Raw genomic sequence first — 14,280 nt, 5'->3', positions numbered from 1 at the left:
GTTAGGAGAGTTAGGGCTTGGTCTGCTGGAGTCTCACAGTAGCCCTGAAAGTGTCATCGGTGGTGGAAGGTAGTGACAATGAGAATGCCTCGTTTAGTGTCTCTTGTTTGCCAGTGCCGGTTTACCTAGATAAAACTGATCAGTCCCATTCCAATGAAGGCACCAGGAGCTCTCGAAAGGAGCAAAGCATTACTAGCTTCCATTCGTTTTGCTCCATTGATTTTTGTCTGCATGAAGGCTGATCCAGTCCAATCCGGGTCCTTCTCACGGGGTTGCCTCTCCTACTGTAAGTGTTTGCTAAATTAGATAGAACACATCTCTTTCCTCAAGTAAAACAGCTTTTTAAAAACCCAGTTGCAGGTCATGATTTGAGAGGCCCCTGTGGAGGGTGAGGAATAAGTGAAGCGTGAATTCTGCGTGAGCCACGTGTTTCACATCTCTGATGTTTGGCTTGTTCCGGAGTTTCCCTTTGGTGTCATTAGATTGGGACCACCAAATTAAAAGTCATACTAGACATATATTTCCCCCTGGATAATTCATTCATCTATTTTTATTCTGCAGAAGCTCAAACTCTTTGCAGACGTTTTTCATCCTGCTCCCTGCATCTCAAAAAGCTGATGTAGGAGATTGCATAAATCCGTTTGTGTACATGTATGTGTCTGCATGGGTGGGGTATAAGATGTACTTGTTCTCTGCCCTTGTTTCCTGGCACACAGTTCTTAAAGCCCTCTCCTCCCTTGACAATGACAGGAGTTCTGGGTACATCTTTTATTCTGATATCTCTTGGCATTTCCTAGGTGACAGGCATGTCCCTGTTTATTAGTTACCATTTGGTGGGCTCCTAGATAGCCCAACAGCATGGACTGGTCTTTAGGAAGACCAAGCCACAATTACAAGCTTGGAACTTTCAGCTTCTCCTTGCTCCCATTCACTTCAGGAAAGGGAGAGGGGCCAAAGACTGAGCTAATAATGGATCATATCTATGCATCAAAATCTCAAAATATTTCTGAAATACCCGGTGGAGAAAGTGTTCAGATTGCTGGAAGATGGGTTGCCCAAAGAGGGTTCTATGCCTCCTCCCATATATCATGTCTTAGTCATCTAGACCAGGGGTTCTGAACCATCCTAATGCTGCAACCCCTTAATACAGTTTCTCATGTTGTGGTGACCCCCAACCATAAAAGTGTTTTCATTATTCCTTCATAACTGTGATTTTGCTGCTGTTATGAATCATAATGTAAAAATCTGATATAGAGCCGTGACCCCTGTGAAGCGGTCATTACACCCTCAAGGAATCGAGACCCACAGGTGAGAACCACTGTTCTACACCTTTTATAATTAACAGGAAAATGTGAGCTTGGTGTTTCCTTGAGTCTTGTGTGTCGTCAAACCTGAGGAAGACATCTCATTGATGTCTGCTGGAGAACTGCTGTGTGTGTGTGTGTGTGTGTGTGTGTGTGTGTGTGTGTGTGGCAGAAATGGGGGGAGTCTCTGGTGTTGTAAATAAGGTCTTGAGCCTACTGAGTGAAGAGTTTAGCAGGAGAAAATATCCTCCCCGCTTTATGCTGGACAGCTTGCCTGCTATCTCTGTAGGCTGTTGGCCACTGGGCAAACATTTTGTAGGATTAGAAGCCTGTTCTCTACTGAGACCTCAACATGCGCCAGGCTGTGTGATGCTTCCAGTTCTGATAGTGTTCTCTTTTACTCCATAAACATATCCTGACCAGCAGGAATGAACGGCCATGAAATCGAGATTTCTTCCTAAATCACGCCTTTATTCGGAGCCCTCGGTTGAGGAAAATTGGGGGAAGGGAAAAGAGAGAAAAGACAGAGAGAGGGAGAGAGAGAGAGAAGGTGAGAGAGGGAGAAAGCGAAAGAGGAAGTGAGAGAGCAGGAAGCAAGAGAGAGAGAGAGAGAGAGAGAGAGAAAGCGAAAGAGAAAGAGAAAGAGAAAGTGAGAAAGAGAGCGAAAAACCCAAAGGCAGCTGCTTTTCTAGGGTGAGAGGCTTGAATGCTGATTGGTTGATGCCATTCTGCTAGGGCCCAAGGCCACAGGACAGGTCAGGGAACCAAGGCTCTGAAATGCAAAACACAGGCCCCAAAACACTGGCCCGCGCGGCAGCATCAAAAAATCTGTATACCTCCAGGCTGTAGGACCACTGGCACTATCTCACCAAGGCGACATCCTGGCGGCTCCTTACAGCTCCTCCTTTTTTGTTTTTAAGAGCAATAAGGCAAAACTATTTCCCAATCTGGTCCCCACCTCATGATGTGTGGACCGATTAAAGGAAAGAAAAGCAAGACACACCCTTCCCGTGCAATGGGACAACTACTTCCCTGGGAGTAAAGGGCTGTGTCTGCATACCCTCCACCTATGCATACCTTCCTCTGTGCAGTGGGACTATCTGGTCCCTTGAGGGTGCAAAGGCTATGCATGGCTAATTGCCTATGAGCTCTTTAAGGCTGAGAGCCAAACTTGGGGTGAGGATACACATTCCAAGGCTGCCAAGGCCTGTGCCACAAAGACCTTGTTCCTCCTCTTTTGGGCTAGCAGGTGGCACACACAATCAGAGACATACAGCACTTCCACCTAGACACAGATGCCAAGAATATCTCTGTTCCCACCCATTCCTAAGGAAGGAGAAAGGCAGAATAGAATCAGTCAGAAAACTGTTTAAAGGTAAGAGGCTGCACAGGGTGCTGCTCAAGGTGATAACGTGAAACAGCTGCTCTTGACACCGCCCGAGGGTCATCTCTGCTGTCTCCGCTCGAATCTTCATCCTTTGTAGCATCCTTTACTTCTTTTGGTCAGTTTTGCTGGCACCCAGATGCATGTCAGCATTCCTAGAAAAAAACATAAACAAAACTCTTCTCCCAAATTAACAAATAAGAGTACTAAAAACTCAGTGTAAAAATTCAGCACAGTCAGTACTGGAAGTAGGCTGGTTTTGAACTTAGAGATCTACAGGTCTCTGTTCCAAAGAGCAAATCTTGTTTGCCTGTGCCATTACAGCAGGCCTTAGAATTAGACTGAATTGCTTTCAAACAGGGCATGTCTGTCTGCTGCTGTTTTTCCAGCAATATTTTGAATTAAAGAATGCAAGAGAAATCCTTTCTCTGGGGGAAGCTGCTACAGCTAACCCCCCTCTCTGTTTTTGTAAAATTTCCTTTAAATTTCTATTTGCTCTTTCTACGATACCCTGGCTTTGAGGGTTGTATGGTAGGCCAGTGGTATGTTCAACTTGTAATTGCTTGCAAAAGGCTTTAAAGCCCTGTGAGGCATATGCTGGGCCATTGTCGGTTTTTAAACGACTTGGCTTTCCCCAAGATGCCCAGGCCTCTAAGCAATGTATTTTTACATAAGTTACCTTTCCCCCCCGCTAGTGGGGTGGCATGAATTATCCCAAGAGTTAGTTATGTCTCTTTTGGGCCTATATACAAAAGATGTTTAACCATGTCACAAGGACATGTGTTTAACCATGTTTATAGTAGAATTATTTTATCAATATAGAATCTGAAAATAACCCAAATGTATTTCTTTAACATGCCTGTTATCAGATATAAACTAGGAAGTCGTCTGAGCCCCTGGACGCTATCCCACGTTAACAAGCACCAGAGGCCAGGCCTAAGGACCTGACAGGGTTTGACTTGACCTGACTGGCTTCCTGACTTGTAAACAATAAATGAGATAGTCATAAGTGCCATAAAATATTTTTTGAGTAACTCTATATAAATTGAAAAACATGTATTAACCTTATAAGAAATTTTAGTCATTAAATAATGGAGAGATCTCCTATTTTCTTGAGGAAACAGTGCCAATATAGCCAAATTGACAATATTATTGAAAATCCATCAAATTTATGATGAAAATTTAGACTTTTAATTAAAATAATTATTACCCTTATGAGAAAATACAGACCTAAAATCCTGTATAATTAAGGAACCTTTGAATCTGTTATAATCTCTAATTTAAAGCTGTCGAGATTTAAGTTTTAAAATAAACCGTTTTAAATCTGGCACAGATGAGTTTATTGCTCCAAAAATATGAGAAAACCATTTTCCTGTTCCCAGCCTGGAGTCCTCTAAAAACGTGTAAACAACCTTTCCTTAAAAAGGAGAAAAATTAGATCTAAGATGATGTGGTCACTGGGAATCAAACTTACAACCTCAGGAAGAACAGGCAGTGCTCTTAACCTCTGAGCCATCTCTCCAGGCCCCTCTATTCAGATGAAAAAACCTCTAGGTCTAGCATTGTTTGTTCCACCTGTTGCCCCAGGCAATTGATCCGCCTTTGTTACTTAGGAAACAGGCAAACTAACTGTAGCTGCTCTTTGCTTTAAAAGAATACGGTACTGCCTGCTTGCTGCTTCTAAACCTTGATTGCGCTTTTATTATGATAATTACGACCAGTCCTGCCTGAAGTTTTTGAGGGAAAATGGGCGTCGACAGTCTTGTCTGGCTACTTCCTGCTGAGAAGGGACGGTGTAATTTGGGGGATAAATGTTTCTTTCTGACTGTGAATTCCTGGCTTGCTCTCTGATGGCGCGGCGCGCTGTGGCGGCTCCGCCTCTGGCGCGCTTTGGTCTTATGGACCTTGTCAAATGTCATAGAAGCTTTCCCAGTCTGCGTAGCTGCGTGGAGTTAGTTCCCTTGGAAACAAAACTCGCCCTGGCTGTTGCCTGCTTTAGTTAAGGACGCGCGCAGCCTGCCTCTGGTACACTTGGCATGGCCCGCCCGAACAACGGCATGGCCCCTCCCCGGGCTGTGCGTGTTCCGCGAGCGCGCTGGTTTATCCGGTACCGCGTTCCGTGCACCCTGAATGTGTCCGCCCATGTTGCCATGGAGACCTGGCTTTTTACAGAAGCCTCTGCGGACTCCAGCAACCCCCCCCGCCAGAATCTGGTTAGCATGGCCACGCCTCCCGGACAAGTTAGCACTCACCAGTGCAGTTCTGCATCTCCCTCCCGAGTAGCTGGGACTACAGGTGTCCACCACCACGCCGGCCTACTTGCATGTCAGTTAGTCACTGCAACGATTGCCTAGCATTCTCAAAATTAGGTGAGAATCACCTCAAAAACTCTTTGGCTCTTTAAGAACAGGGAAGGCAGTCCCCAAACATGATCAAGCCCGCCTCCCTACGAGACCGAGACTGCAGTCCCCAGTCTCTATCAGCGAGTACGCAGGTGGAGGGACGGATGGAGAAGGGGCGGAAGCCGCGGTCTCCCGTACCCCATCATCCTCATAGTCCCGCCTTTAGTTTCCTCGCTTTTCTGGCTGCTGTTTTCTCAAGCTCCTCCTGCACTGAACTTATGGGGTTTTTCTTCCCTGTTACTTTTAGTACCTTCTTTCAGATACCTTTTCTTTGATTTTTTTTCTTTTTTTCCTTTTCTTAGGCCTATATTCTTTCCATACTTTTTCCTCCTCTTTTACCTGGAGGATTTAACTGACATCACTCACTGCTCCACGTGTCAGGTTCTGAAAAACTCGGCTCTCTGTATCCGATGTCTGATTTCTACTTTTCCCAGGCTTTTAGGCACCAGTTGCGGCGCGCTTCCTGACCAGCAGGAATGAACGGCCACGAAATCGAGATTTCTTCCTAAATCACACCTTTATTCGGAGCCCTCGGTTGAGGAAAATTGGGGGAAGGGAAAAGAGAGAAAAGACAGAGAGAGGGAGAGAGAGAAGGTGAGAGAGGGAGAAAGCGAAAGAGGAAGAGAGAGAGAGAGAGAAAGCGAAAGAGAAAGTGAGAGAGAGAGAGAGAGAGAGAGAGAGAGAGAGAGAGTGAAAAACCCAAAGGCAGCCGCTTTTCTAGGGTGAGAGGCTCGAATGCTGATTGGTTGATGCCATTCTGCTAGGGCCCAAGGCCACAGCACAGGTCAGGGAACCAAGGCTCTGAAATGCAAAACACAGGCCCCAAAACACTGGCCCGCACGGCAGCATCAAAGGATCTGTATACCTCCAGGCTGTAGGACCACTGGCACTATCTCACCAAGGCGACATCCTGGCGGCTCCTTACAAATAGACTTCTGTGGGAGTCTACTGGAGCACCTTCCTCAGTGCACATGGGATGAAGGACCTTTTATTCTCCATCTTTTGAGCCTGTTTGAGAAAGTCCCTGTCCGGAAGCTATAGGCTGGGCTGAAGTTGAAAGTACGAGCCGTTAATAGGCTCTAGAGTGTCTTCCTCTTGGGTGTGTGCACACGTGCATGGACAGCTTTGGGTGACATTATCAGGAACATTATCCATCTCCTTTGAGATAGGGTCTCTCTGTGCCTGGAGCTCACCAATTAGGTCAGATTGGCTAGCGTGTACTGCAACAAATGTCTCCTTTTCTTTAGCCACTCAACCAATGAATGATACCAACTGCCCTCAGGGGAAGTAAAAGCAAACAGAGCATTTACAAAAATAGTGGCTGTCACACTCCCGGGTCGTGTAGATCATTCTGTTGACATTTTCCCAACACACACAGTGGCATCGCTGCTTCTCCTGCGGTGGTGAAGAGCCCTCAGGGGACCTGCCTACAGATCATACCGTGGGAAAGAAGCACGCTGGTGTTCAGTCTGCACCCCACTTTTCCTCTTCCTCACTTGGGGTGCTCCTGCCTTTGATCTCCTTTTAGAGGGGAGGCATAGCTCATCCTCATACTCGGAGGCTGTTCAGTTTCATTGTTCTCTTCCAGTCAGGCCTGGAAATTATTGGGCAGAACGTGTGGCTGTCATGGGCTGATAGTATTGACGGTCTCTTCTGCAGCCGCTTTCTGTCATGTTGCACACAAAACTGGAAAAACCTGATCATTCTCATCCAACTCCAGCTGGTTTCCAGATTTGTAGAAGACTGGCTTTTCAGATTCGAGTGCAATCTTCTACAGCATGGGAGACTGAATACTGACCAGAGGTTTCCAAACCAAGCCTCCTCTTAACAAGAGGCCCTCGTGAGCAAGACCCAGTGCAGACACCTGATACAATACCGACTGTATCTTGAGTTCTAAGCATAAACACAGATGAGATTGTCAGTTCAGGATGGTGATTTGGATTAGATTGCCTTTAGGGTTTGCCTTGGCATTAACTCCTATGCCGAGTGGTTACAGTAGGACTGCCAAAAAGAAAATGGGGCCAAGGTGATATCATTTAAGGTCAATGAAAGTAAAACCTAGATGGAACCATGTGAGCTTGTTTGAAACTGCTTCTCTGGAGAAATGCTTGTGAAGCAAGCAGGATGTGGCTGGGTGCTTACGTCTTAGCACCCGAGCGGATGAGCCTAGTCTCACCGACAGCCGTTTAAACTGTGTTGCCTTCACCTTCGCGTCCCCTTCTCTCGTGAGAGATGGTTTACCACCTTCTTCTTTTTTTTTAAAGGTACCGTCCAAGAAGCTGGAACACTGTTGTCTAGTAAGAATGTTCATGTCAACTGTTTGGATGAGGTAAAATTAATGCAGTATTTTTCTTCCTGAGAGGATGAATGACGACAGGCACTGGGGACATGGCTCGGTGGGTTAGTGCTTGCCAGGCAACCACAAGGGTCTGAGTTCAGATGGCCAGCACCCGTGTGAAAACCAGGCTTGGCGGTACACACCTGTAACCCCGGCACTGGTGTGGGAAGCGGACGGCAGAAACAGGGTGCCCAGAGCTCACTGGCAGCAGTCAGTCTAGCCAAAACAGCGGATAAGGTGGAAAGCAGTAGAGTGAGACACTTGACATCAGTTTCTAGCTTGGGCAAACATGGGCAGACATACCTGTGTGTGTGCGCGCACGCGTGCTCTCTCTCTCTCTCTCTCTCTCACACACACACACACACACACACACTGGGAAGTGCAAAAATCTTTCAATAGAAGTTGTTTTGTAGCATTTCTGTGCTCGGGTTGTATTACTTAAATCAAGACAAGAGACAATGAAAACATGGCCAATCTTATGAGCAATCTAATAAGTACAAATTAAACCCGAATTGTAACCCCCTTTTCTTTTCCTTCTCCCTCCCCTCTTCATCTTTTTCTTCATTTTAACTTTATTGTTGTTGTTCTTGAGATAGAATCTTAATACTCTAAGTCCCCTGCTACCCTTTGAACTCTTAGGCCACCTGCCTTGGTTTCCAAGCTCTGGGACACAGGTATGAAATTAAAGGTGTTTGTAATCACATCTGTCTCCAAATAACTTCTCTCTCTCTCGAGACAGGGTCTTACTATTCAGCACTGGCTGGCCTGTAACTAGCTCTGTAGACCAGTCTGACCTTTAATTCACACAGATCCACCTGCCTCTGTTTCCAAGTACTGGAATTAAAGGCCAAGTACCACCACACCCAGCTTTTACCATTTTTTACAAAACATGGGAACATGATCTTTTATATGCTAATAGATCATACATGTTATACTATTTTAAAAAATAAATTTCGTATAACATTAAACAAGTTTACCAAATGTAATGTGCTAGATTTAAAAATAAAAAATAAGCAAACTAGTGAAATGCCTGCCGACCTTGGGATGTTTTTAATTCAATAATTCTTAAATTCTTAAAAGGAGTCAAACTTTTCTGTTGAATGAAAAACAAGAAACTCCTACACAACTGATAAAAAGTTAAAATTACCCACAGAGATCATAGTTTGCTTAAAGATATCTCAAGAATGGACATTCAAAACAACAAACTGTTTATATAAGACCAGAATATTTATGTTCGTGAGCTGAACTGCATTGTACCCACACACCTCATAAGATCATATTACCATCTCATTAACAAGAAGGAATATTTTCCCTTTGTATTCTTTTGAGACAGGATCTCACTCCATAGCCTTGTCTGGCCTGGAACTTCTATAGAGACTTCTCTGCCTCTGCTGGATTAAAGGCACACATCGTTATACCCAGTTGAAAGAACATTCTTTATGATAAAATAATTTAAGTAAACTACACTTTTACTAAATCTTGAAACGTTGTTTAATCTTTAAATTTTGTTTTAAATTATACTTTTGGAACAATGTTACTCAAAAAAGCTATGGAATTACATATATTCATTATCTGTTTCAAATTGAAGGTATCAGGAATGAATCAAACATAGCACACTGATAAAAATGCAGAGCATGACTGCAGAAGATAGGCCAGGCTCGGCGCCTTTGCCAGACCTGCACACAGCAGCCCTGGGCCCAAGATTGCACAGTCTGTCAAAAAAAAAAAAAAAAAAAAAAGGCAAAAAAAACCCCCTAAAAAACCAAAACCAAAACCGCAAACGGCAACCTCGTAGATACCAATGAGCATTCCTTCTTGGGTAGTCTGCACCCAAGAAAAAGATGGAGGCAAGGCAACACAAGATTTTTAAAAGATCTACTAAAACCTCTAAGGGAAAATGTCTTCCTTAGGACATGAAGGGGTCATATATGAGATACCACGGATCCATGTGGGTGGTGTAATATTATTCCATTAGGTAAACACAAACAGATGGAGACCAATCAATTCAGTCTAGCTTAAATATTGCCAGATACTTCTCAATGTTTGCAATCATATGTAATCAAATCATAGTGTAATTAAAATGTGTGTATGATTTGGGGATCTTTGTTTTAAGATATGATGTCACAGCATTAAATATATCCTGTGCCTGCTTTTTCTCATTGGCAATAGTCGGAGAATTTCCAATTCACAACACATAGATGAGTTTTTTAAATTTATTTGTCTATATTTTGTGTGTGTGTGTGTGTGTGTGTGTGTGTGTGTACAGAGGCCAGGAGAGAGTATCTGATCTTCTGGGTGTATGTGTGTGTGTGTGTGTGTGTGTGTGTGTGTGTGTATAGAGGCCAGGAGAGAGTATCTGGTCTCCTGGGTGTGTGTGTGTGTGTGTGTGTGTGTGTGTGTGTGTGTGTACGGAGGCCAGGAGAGAGTATCTGGTCTCCTGGGTGTGTGTGTGTGTGTGTATACAGAGGCCAGGAGAGAGTATCTGGTCTCCTGTGTGTGTGTGTGTGTGTGTGTGTGTGTGTGTGTGTGTGTGTACAGAGGCCAGGAGAGAGTATCTGGTCTCCTGGGTGTGTGTGTGTGTGTGTGTGTGTGTACAGAGGCCAGGAGAGAGTATCTGATCTCCTGGGTGTGTGTGTGTGTGTGTGTGTGTGTGTGTGTGTGTACAGAGGCCAGGAGAGAATATCTGATCTCCTGGATCTAGAGTCACAGGCAGTTTGGGGCCATCTGATGTGAGCGCTAGGAGCTGTTCTCAGGTCCTCTGGAAGAGCAGTTAGCAATATTAAGCCCCGAGCCATCTCTCTGTCTCCTCCAAAATAGAAAAGAAAACATCATCTTTACCTGTTTATAGTGTGTGTGTGTGCGCGCGCGTGCGTGTGTGGGACCCCATGTGCTCAAAGAACAGCTTTTGAAGCTGGCTCACTCCTGCCAGTGGCCCTGCTGATCCAGCTCCAGGAGCCAGGCTTGGTGCAAGCCCTTTCTCCCAGTGAGCCACCTCACTCTCTCCAGACTCACTGAATAGCTTCAGAATTACCTAATTTGAATATGCCAGAATCTAGTCAGCTTTCCTTTGGATAAGTGTTCTGTTTATTTCAGATTTATTTTGGGTTTGGTTTGGTTGGTTTGGTGTGGGTTTGTTTTGTTTTGGTACTGGAGGTTGACAGCAGGGCCTTGCACGTGCCAGGCAAGTGTTGGATCATTAAGTTATATTCCACACCCTTTTTAAACCTTTTATTTTGAGATAGGTCTCACTAAGTGACCCAGGCTCAGGCAGGCTTTGAACCCGTGGTCCTCACATTTTAGCTGCCTGTCTTTTGTTTTCTGGTGTCCATTGGTGTCATAAGAACTAGGAGTGTGGGGAAATGAGGACCTTAGGTGATCTGGGTTCTGATCTATGTTCTACTTACCTAATAGTCTGTGAGGTGGAACATGTCTTTTCTCTTTGTTAATTTGTTTAAAAAAATAATGTTTTTTCCCCTCAGAAGTTGAGGTAATGAATATACTCTATGGGTTTTAAGGATGATTTTATTATTTTATGTTTGTGTCCATGTGTTATGAGAGTGGAAATGTGCATAATTAATATGTTTTCCTTTCCGTTTAAAGAATGGAATGACTCCTTTAATGCACGCGGCATATAAAGGAAAGCTTGATATGTGCAGGCTGCTTCTGCGCCATGGAGCCGATGTCAACTGCCACCAGCATGAGCACGGATACACAGCCCTCATGTTCGCTGCGCTTTCCGGTGAAGTTTCAGTATTTACTCGTCAGTGTTTGTTACCTACACAGTTTAAATGGGCACGGATTTTACAGCTAATGCATGTTTTCCTGTAGTAACTCTTAGAGGCTCAATAGAAAGAGTGGCGAGAACTGACTTCTGAAAAGCTGTAATGCAGCCTTTAATCCCAGCACTCAGGATGCAGAGACAAGGTGACAGTCTTTGAGTTCGAGGCCAGTCTGATCTACAGAGCGAGTTACAGGACAGCCAGGGCTACACAGAGAAACCCTGTCTTAAAAAACCAAAATAAAATAAAAAGTTATAATGCCTGAAACAAGTTACGGAGTTAGCGATCTGTTTCCTTTCTTTTTAAGCATGTGTTTGTTGTGGTTGGGGGATCCTCACACCTGTCACAGTACGGGTAAGCAGGGCAGAGGGCAGCTTGCAGGAGTCAGTTCCCTCCTTCTGCCACGTGGATTCCGGGGATTGAATGCCAGTCCTCAGCCCTGGCAGCAAGCACTCTTACCTAATTGACCATCTTGCCAGTCCAGTGACCTGTTTCTTTAGGGAGTCAAATCAGTTGGTTCTCTGTGCACCTCTTCTTTCAGATTTTCTCCTTTGAGTCTAAATATTTACATTTTAACGAAATTCAAGCATTTCTTTGGTCATTAATCCAACAGCCTCTGTGACAGTGCTGGCTGCTTGTCTAGCTGGATCATCCATGTGGAAATGGACTTGTATGCTTACATGTCTGTTTCCTGAATAAAATAATTTAAAAGTGTCACCTAAAATAAAATAGGGTTTAAGTGATTCCCTCTTTCTCCCTCCATCCACCCCACCCCACCCCCTTTTTTTGGGGGCTGATCCTGTCAACAAGATCTCACTGTATAAACTTGACTAGCCTGGAACTCATAGAGATCCTCCTCAGAGCTGGGGTTAAGGATGTGTGACATCATGCCCAGATGATTGTAGGTCTTTAATAAAATAAAGATATAATATAATAAGCTCTGATTTTAAGGACACCACACCCACATATATCTTCATCAGGCACGAAAGCATTTCTAAGTGTATACAATAAGGAATCCATAAATAATACAGACATCAGGGGCTGGAGAAGTGGGCAGAAGGGTGCAAAAATACAGAGCGAGGAAACCTTTAACTTGGAGAAGCAGAACCATACCCCAAGGATGCATCATCCACCAACAGCAGCAGCTGCAGCAGACACACACACACACACACACACACACACACACAGCCAGAATGAAGGCTTGACTACTGACCTACACACACACACACACACACACACATACACAGCCAGAATGAAGGCTTGACTACTGACCTACACACACACACACACACACACATACACACACATACACAGCCAGAATGAAGGCTTGACTACTGACCTACACACACACACACACACACACACACACACGACCAGAATAAAGACTTCACTAGTGACCTGAAGAATTTTAGAAAACCAGGACACAACACTGTTGTGTATATTTTTGCTCTTTTTTGCTCTTTGGGGGGGGGTCCACCACACAGCTCCAAAATAAAACACACAGAGCCTTATTCTTAGTTTTAAGCATCCGGCCTTAGCTTGGCTTGGTTCTTGCCAGCTTTCCTTAACTTATGTTATCTGGTCTACCTTGTGCCTCTGGGCTTTTCCCATTCTCTTACTTCTGTAAATCTTACTCTTTCTCCATGGATTGGTGTGCAGCTGGAAGACTGGCCCTGATGTCCTCCTCCTCTGGCTGTTCTCAGACTCTCTCAGAGATCTCCTTCTATTTATTCTCTCTACATGCCAGCCCTGCCTAGCCTTTCTCCTGCCTCACCATGGCTGTTCAGATCTTTATTAGACCATCAGGTGTTCTAGACAGGCAAAGTGGCACAGCTTCACAGAGTTAAACAAATGCAACATAAACCAAAGTAACACACTTTAGTATAATATTCCACAGCATACCCTACTTTTATCTAAACAAAAATGAAAAGTTTTAACTTGAACATAGTAAGACTGTATACAATAAGAGCAATTATCAAAGATTACATTCACAATGTACTGAATTCCATTTCATTTGTGTCTGGCAAATTTAAAGAAAATGCTCTATAATCCATAATCCATCCTATCTTAGTAAATCCAAAATTTTATATCTAATTTACTTTCTATCCTATCTAAGGAAAACTATAACGATCTAGTCTTCAACTCCATCAAAGGTTATATACCAGAAAAATATAATATTATTTAAGTAAACTAAAAGTGCATTGCAAACAACTTCCAAAAACTCAAGAAATGACAGAGATATCTCACGGCCTGGACAGTCACCCGAATTTTCTTTGCAGTGTTGGGTCATCCATCTTCAGCCTACAGGCCCATAGTATCTGGTAAACTTTTCAATTGAGCAGGAAATTTGAAAGACTGTTTTGCCTGTATTGGCAGTTTGTCAGCCACTCTCCTCAGTGTTCTGCAGAATGCCTGGCAGTTTCTTCTGGGAAGCAGGAACCGTAAAGGATCATCCTGCCCTGTTTTGACAAATTTCAGTGGTCACTTTCCTGTGGGTCCTGCATGTCCAGTTTATACAGCATAGTGTCAAGCAGTCCAAGCAAGAACAGCTTTTTGCCCCAAGTGGCTAATCTTGCCAAAATGACAGCAAACTCTCTAAGGAGTTTTTTCACTGCCCATATCTTCTCTGGAGTAAATTGGTGCTACCTGGAGAAGATGTGTTTCATTGTCATGAAAAACCTTAGGTTAACAGAACATTTTAAATGCCATATTCTGTAGGTCTTTGGAGTGTTTAAAAAAGACCATTTATGTACCTAAACTATATCTCTGTATGATCTAGAAAGCTTGCCTAACATATCTACAAATTTGACCGTTATCAATGACTAACTACTAACCTATATTTCTTGATTGTTCTATAGAGTTTATAAGAATAGTTTCCAGAAACTAGAACTTCACCCTACATTTCCAAATGAACTGCATAGACACAATACGTCAAACAAACATAGAAACATACATACAATGTTGTTAACAAAAATAGCCTTAAGTTTTAGTAATTATAAAAGTCCTTTAAACAAGAACAGAAACATATATACTGTATGTTACAATACAAATTACCTTAAATTTATGTCAATAT

General features: G+C 43.7%; 1 protein-coding gene across 2 annotated transcripts in view; it reads left to right on the top strand.

Annotated features, from left to right (window-relative positions):
* Nucleotides 1-14,280, top strand: part of Ankmy2 (ankyrin repeat and MYND domain containing 2) — a 53,148-nt gene that overhangs the window by 4,828 nt on the left and 34,040 nt on the right. Inside the window, exons 2-3 of one of the 2 annotated variants that reach the window (XM_087911832.1) lie at nt 7,355-7,419; nt 11,029-11,167. In XM_087911832.1, coding sequence (XP_087767958.1) covers nt 7,355-7,419; nt 11,029-11,167 — 204 coding nt within the window. The remainder of the gene's footprint in view (nt 1-7,354; nt 7,420-11,028; nt 11,168-14,280) is intronic. The other variant, XM_087911833.1, reaches the window with a different exon arrangement.

Source organism: Myodes glareolus, chromosome 11 (assembly GCF_982192425.1).
Source record: "Myodes glareolus chromosome 11, mMyoGla1.1, whole genome shotgun sequence".
Taxonomy (NCBI): domain Eukaryota; kingdom Metazoa; phylum Chordata; class Mammalia; order Rodentia; family Cricetidae; genus Myodes; species Myodes glareolus.
Note: the sequence above shows the minus strand (reverse complement) of the source record. Positions and strands in the feature narration are given on the sequence as shown.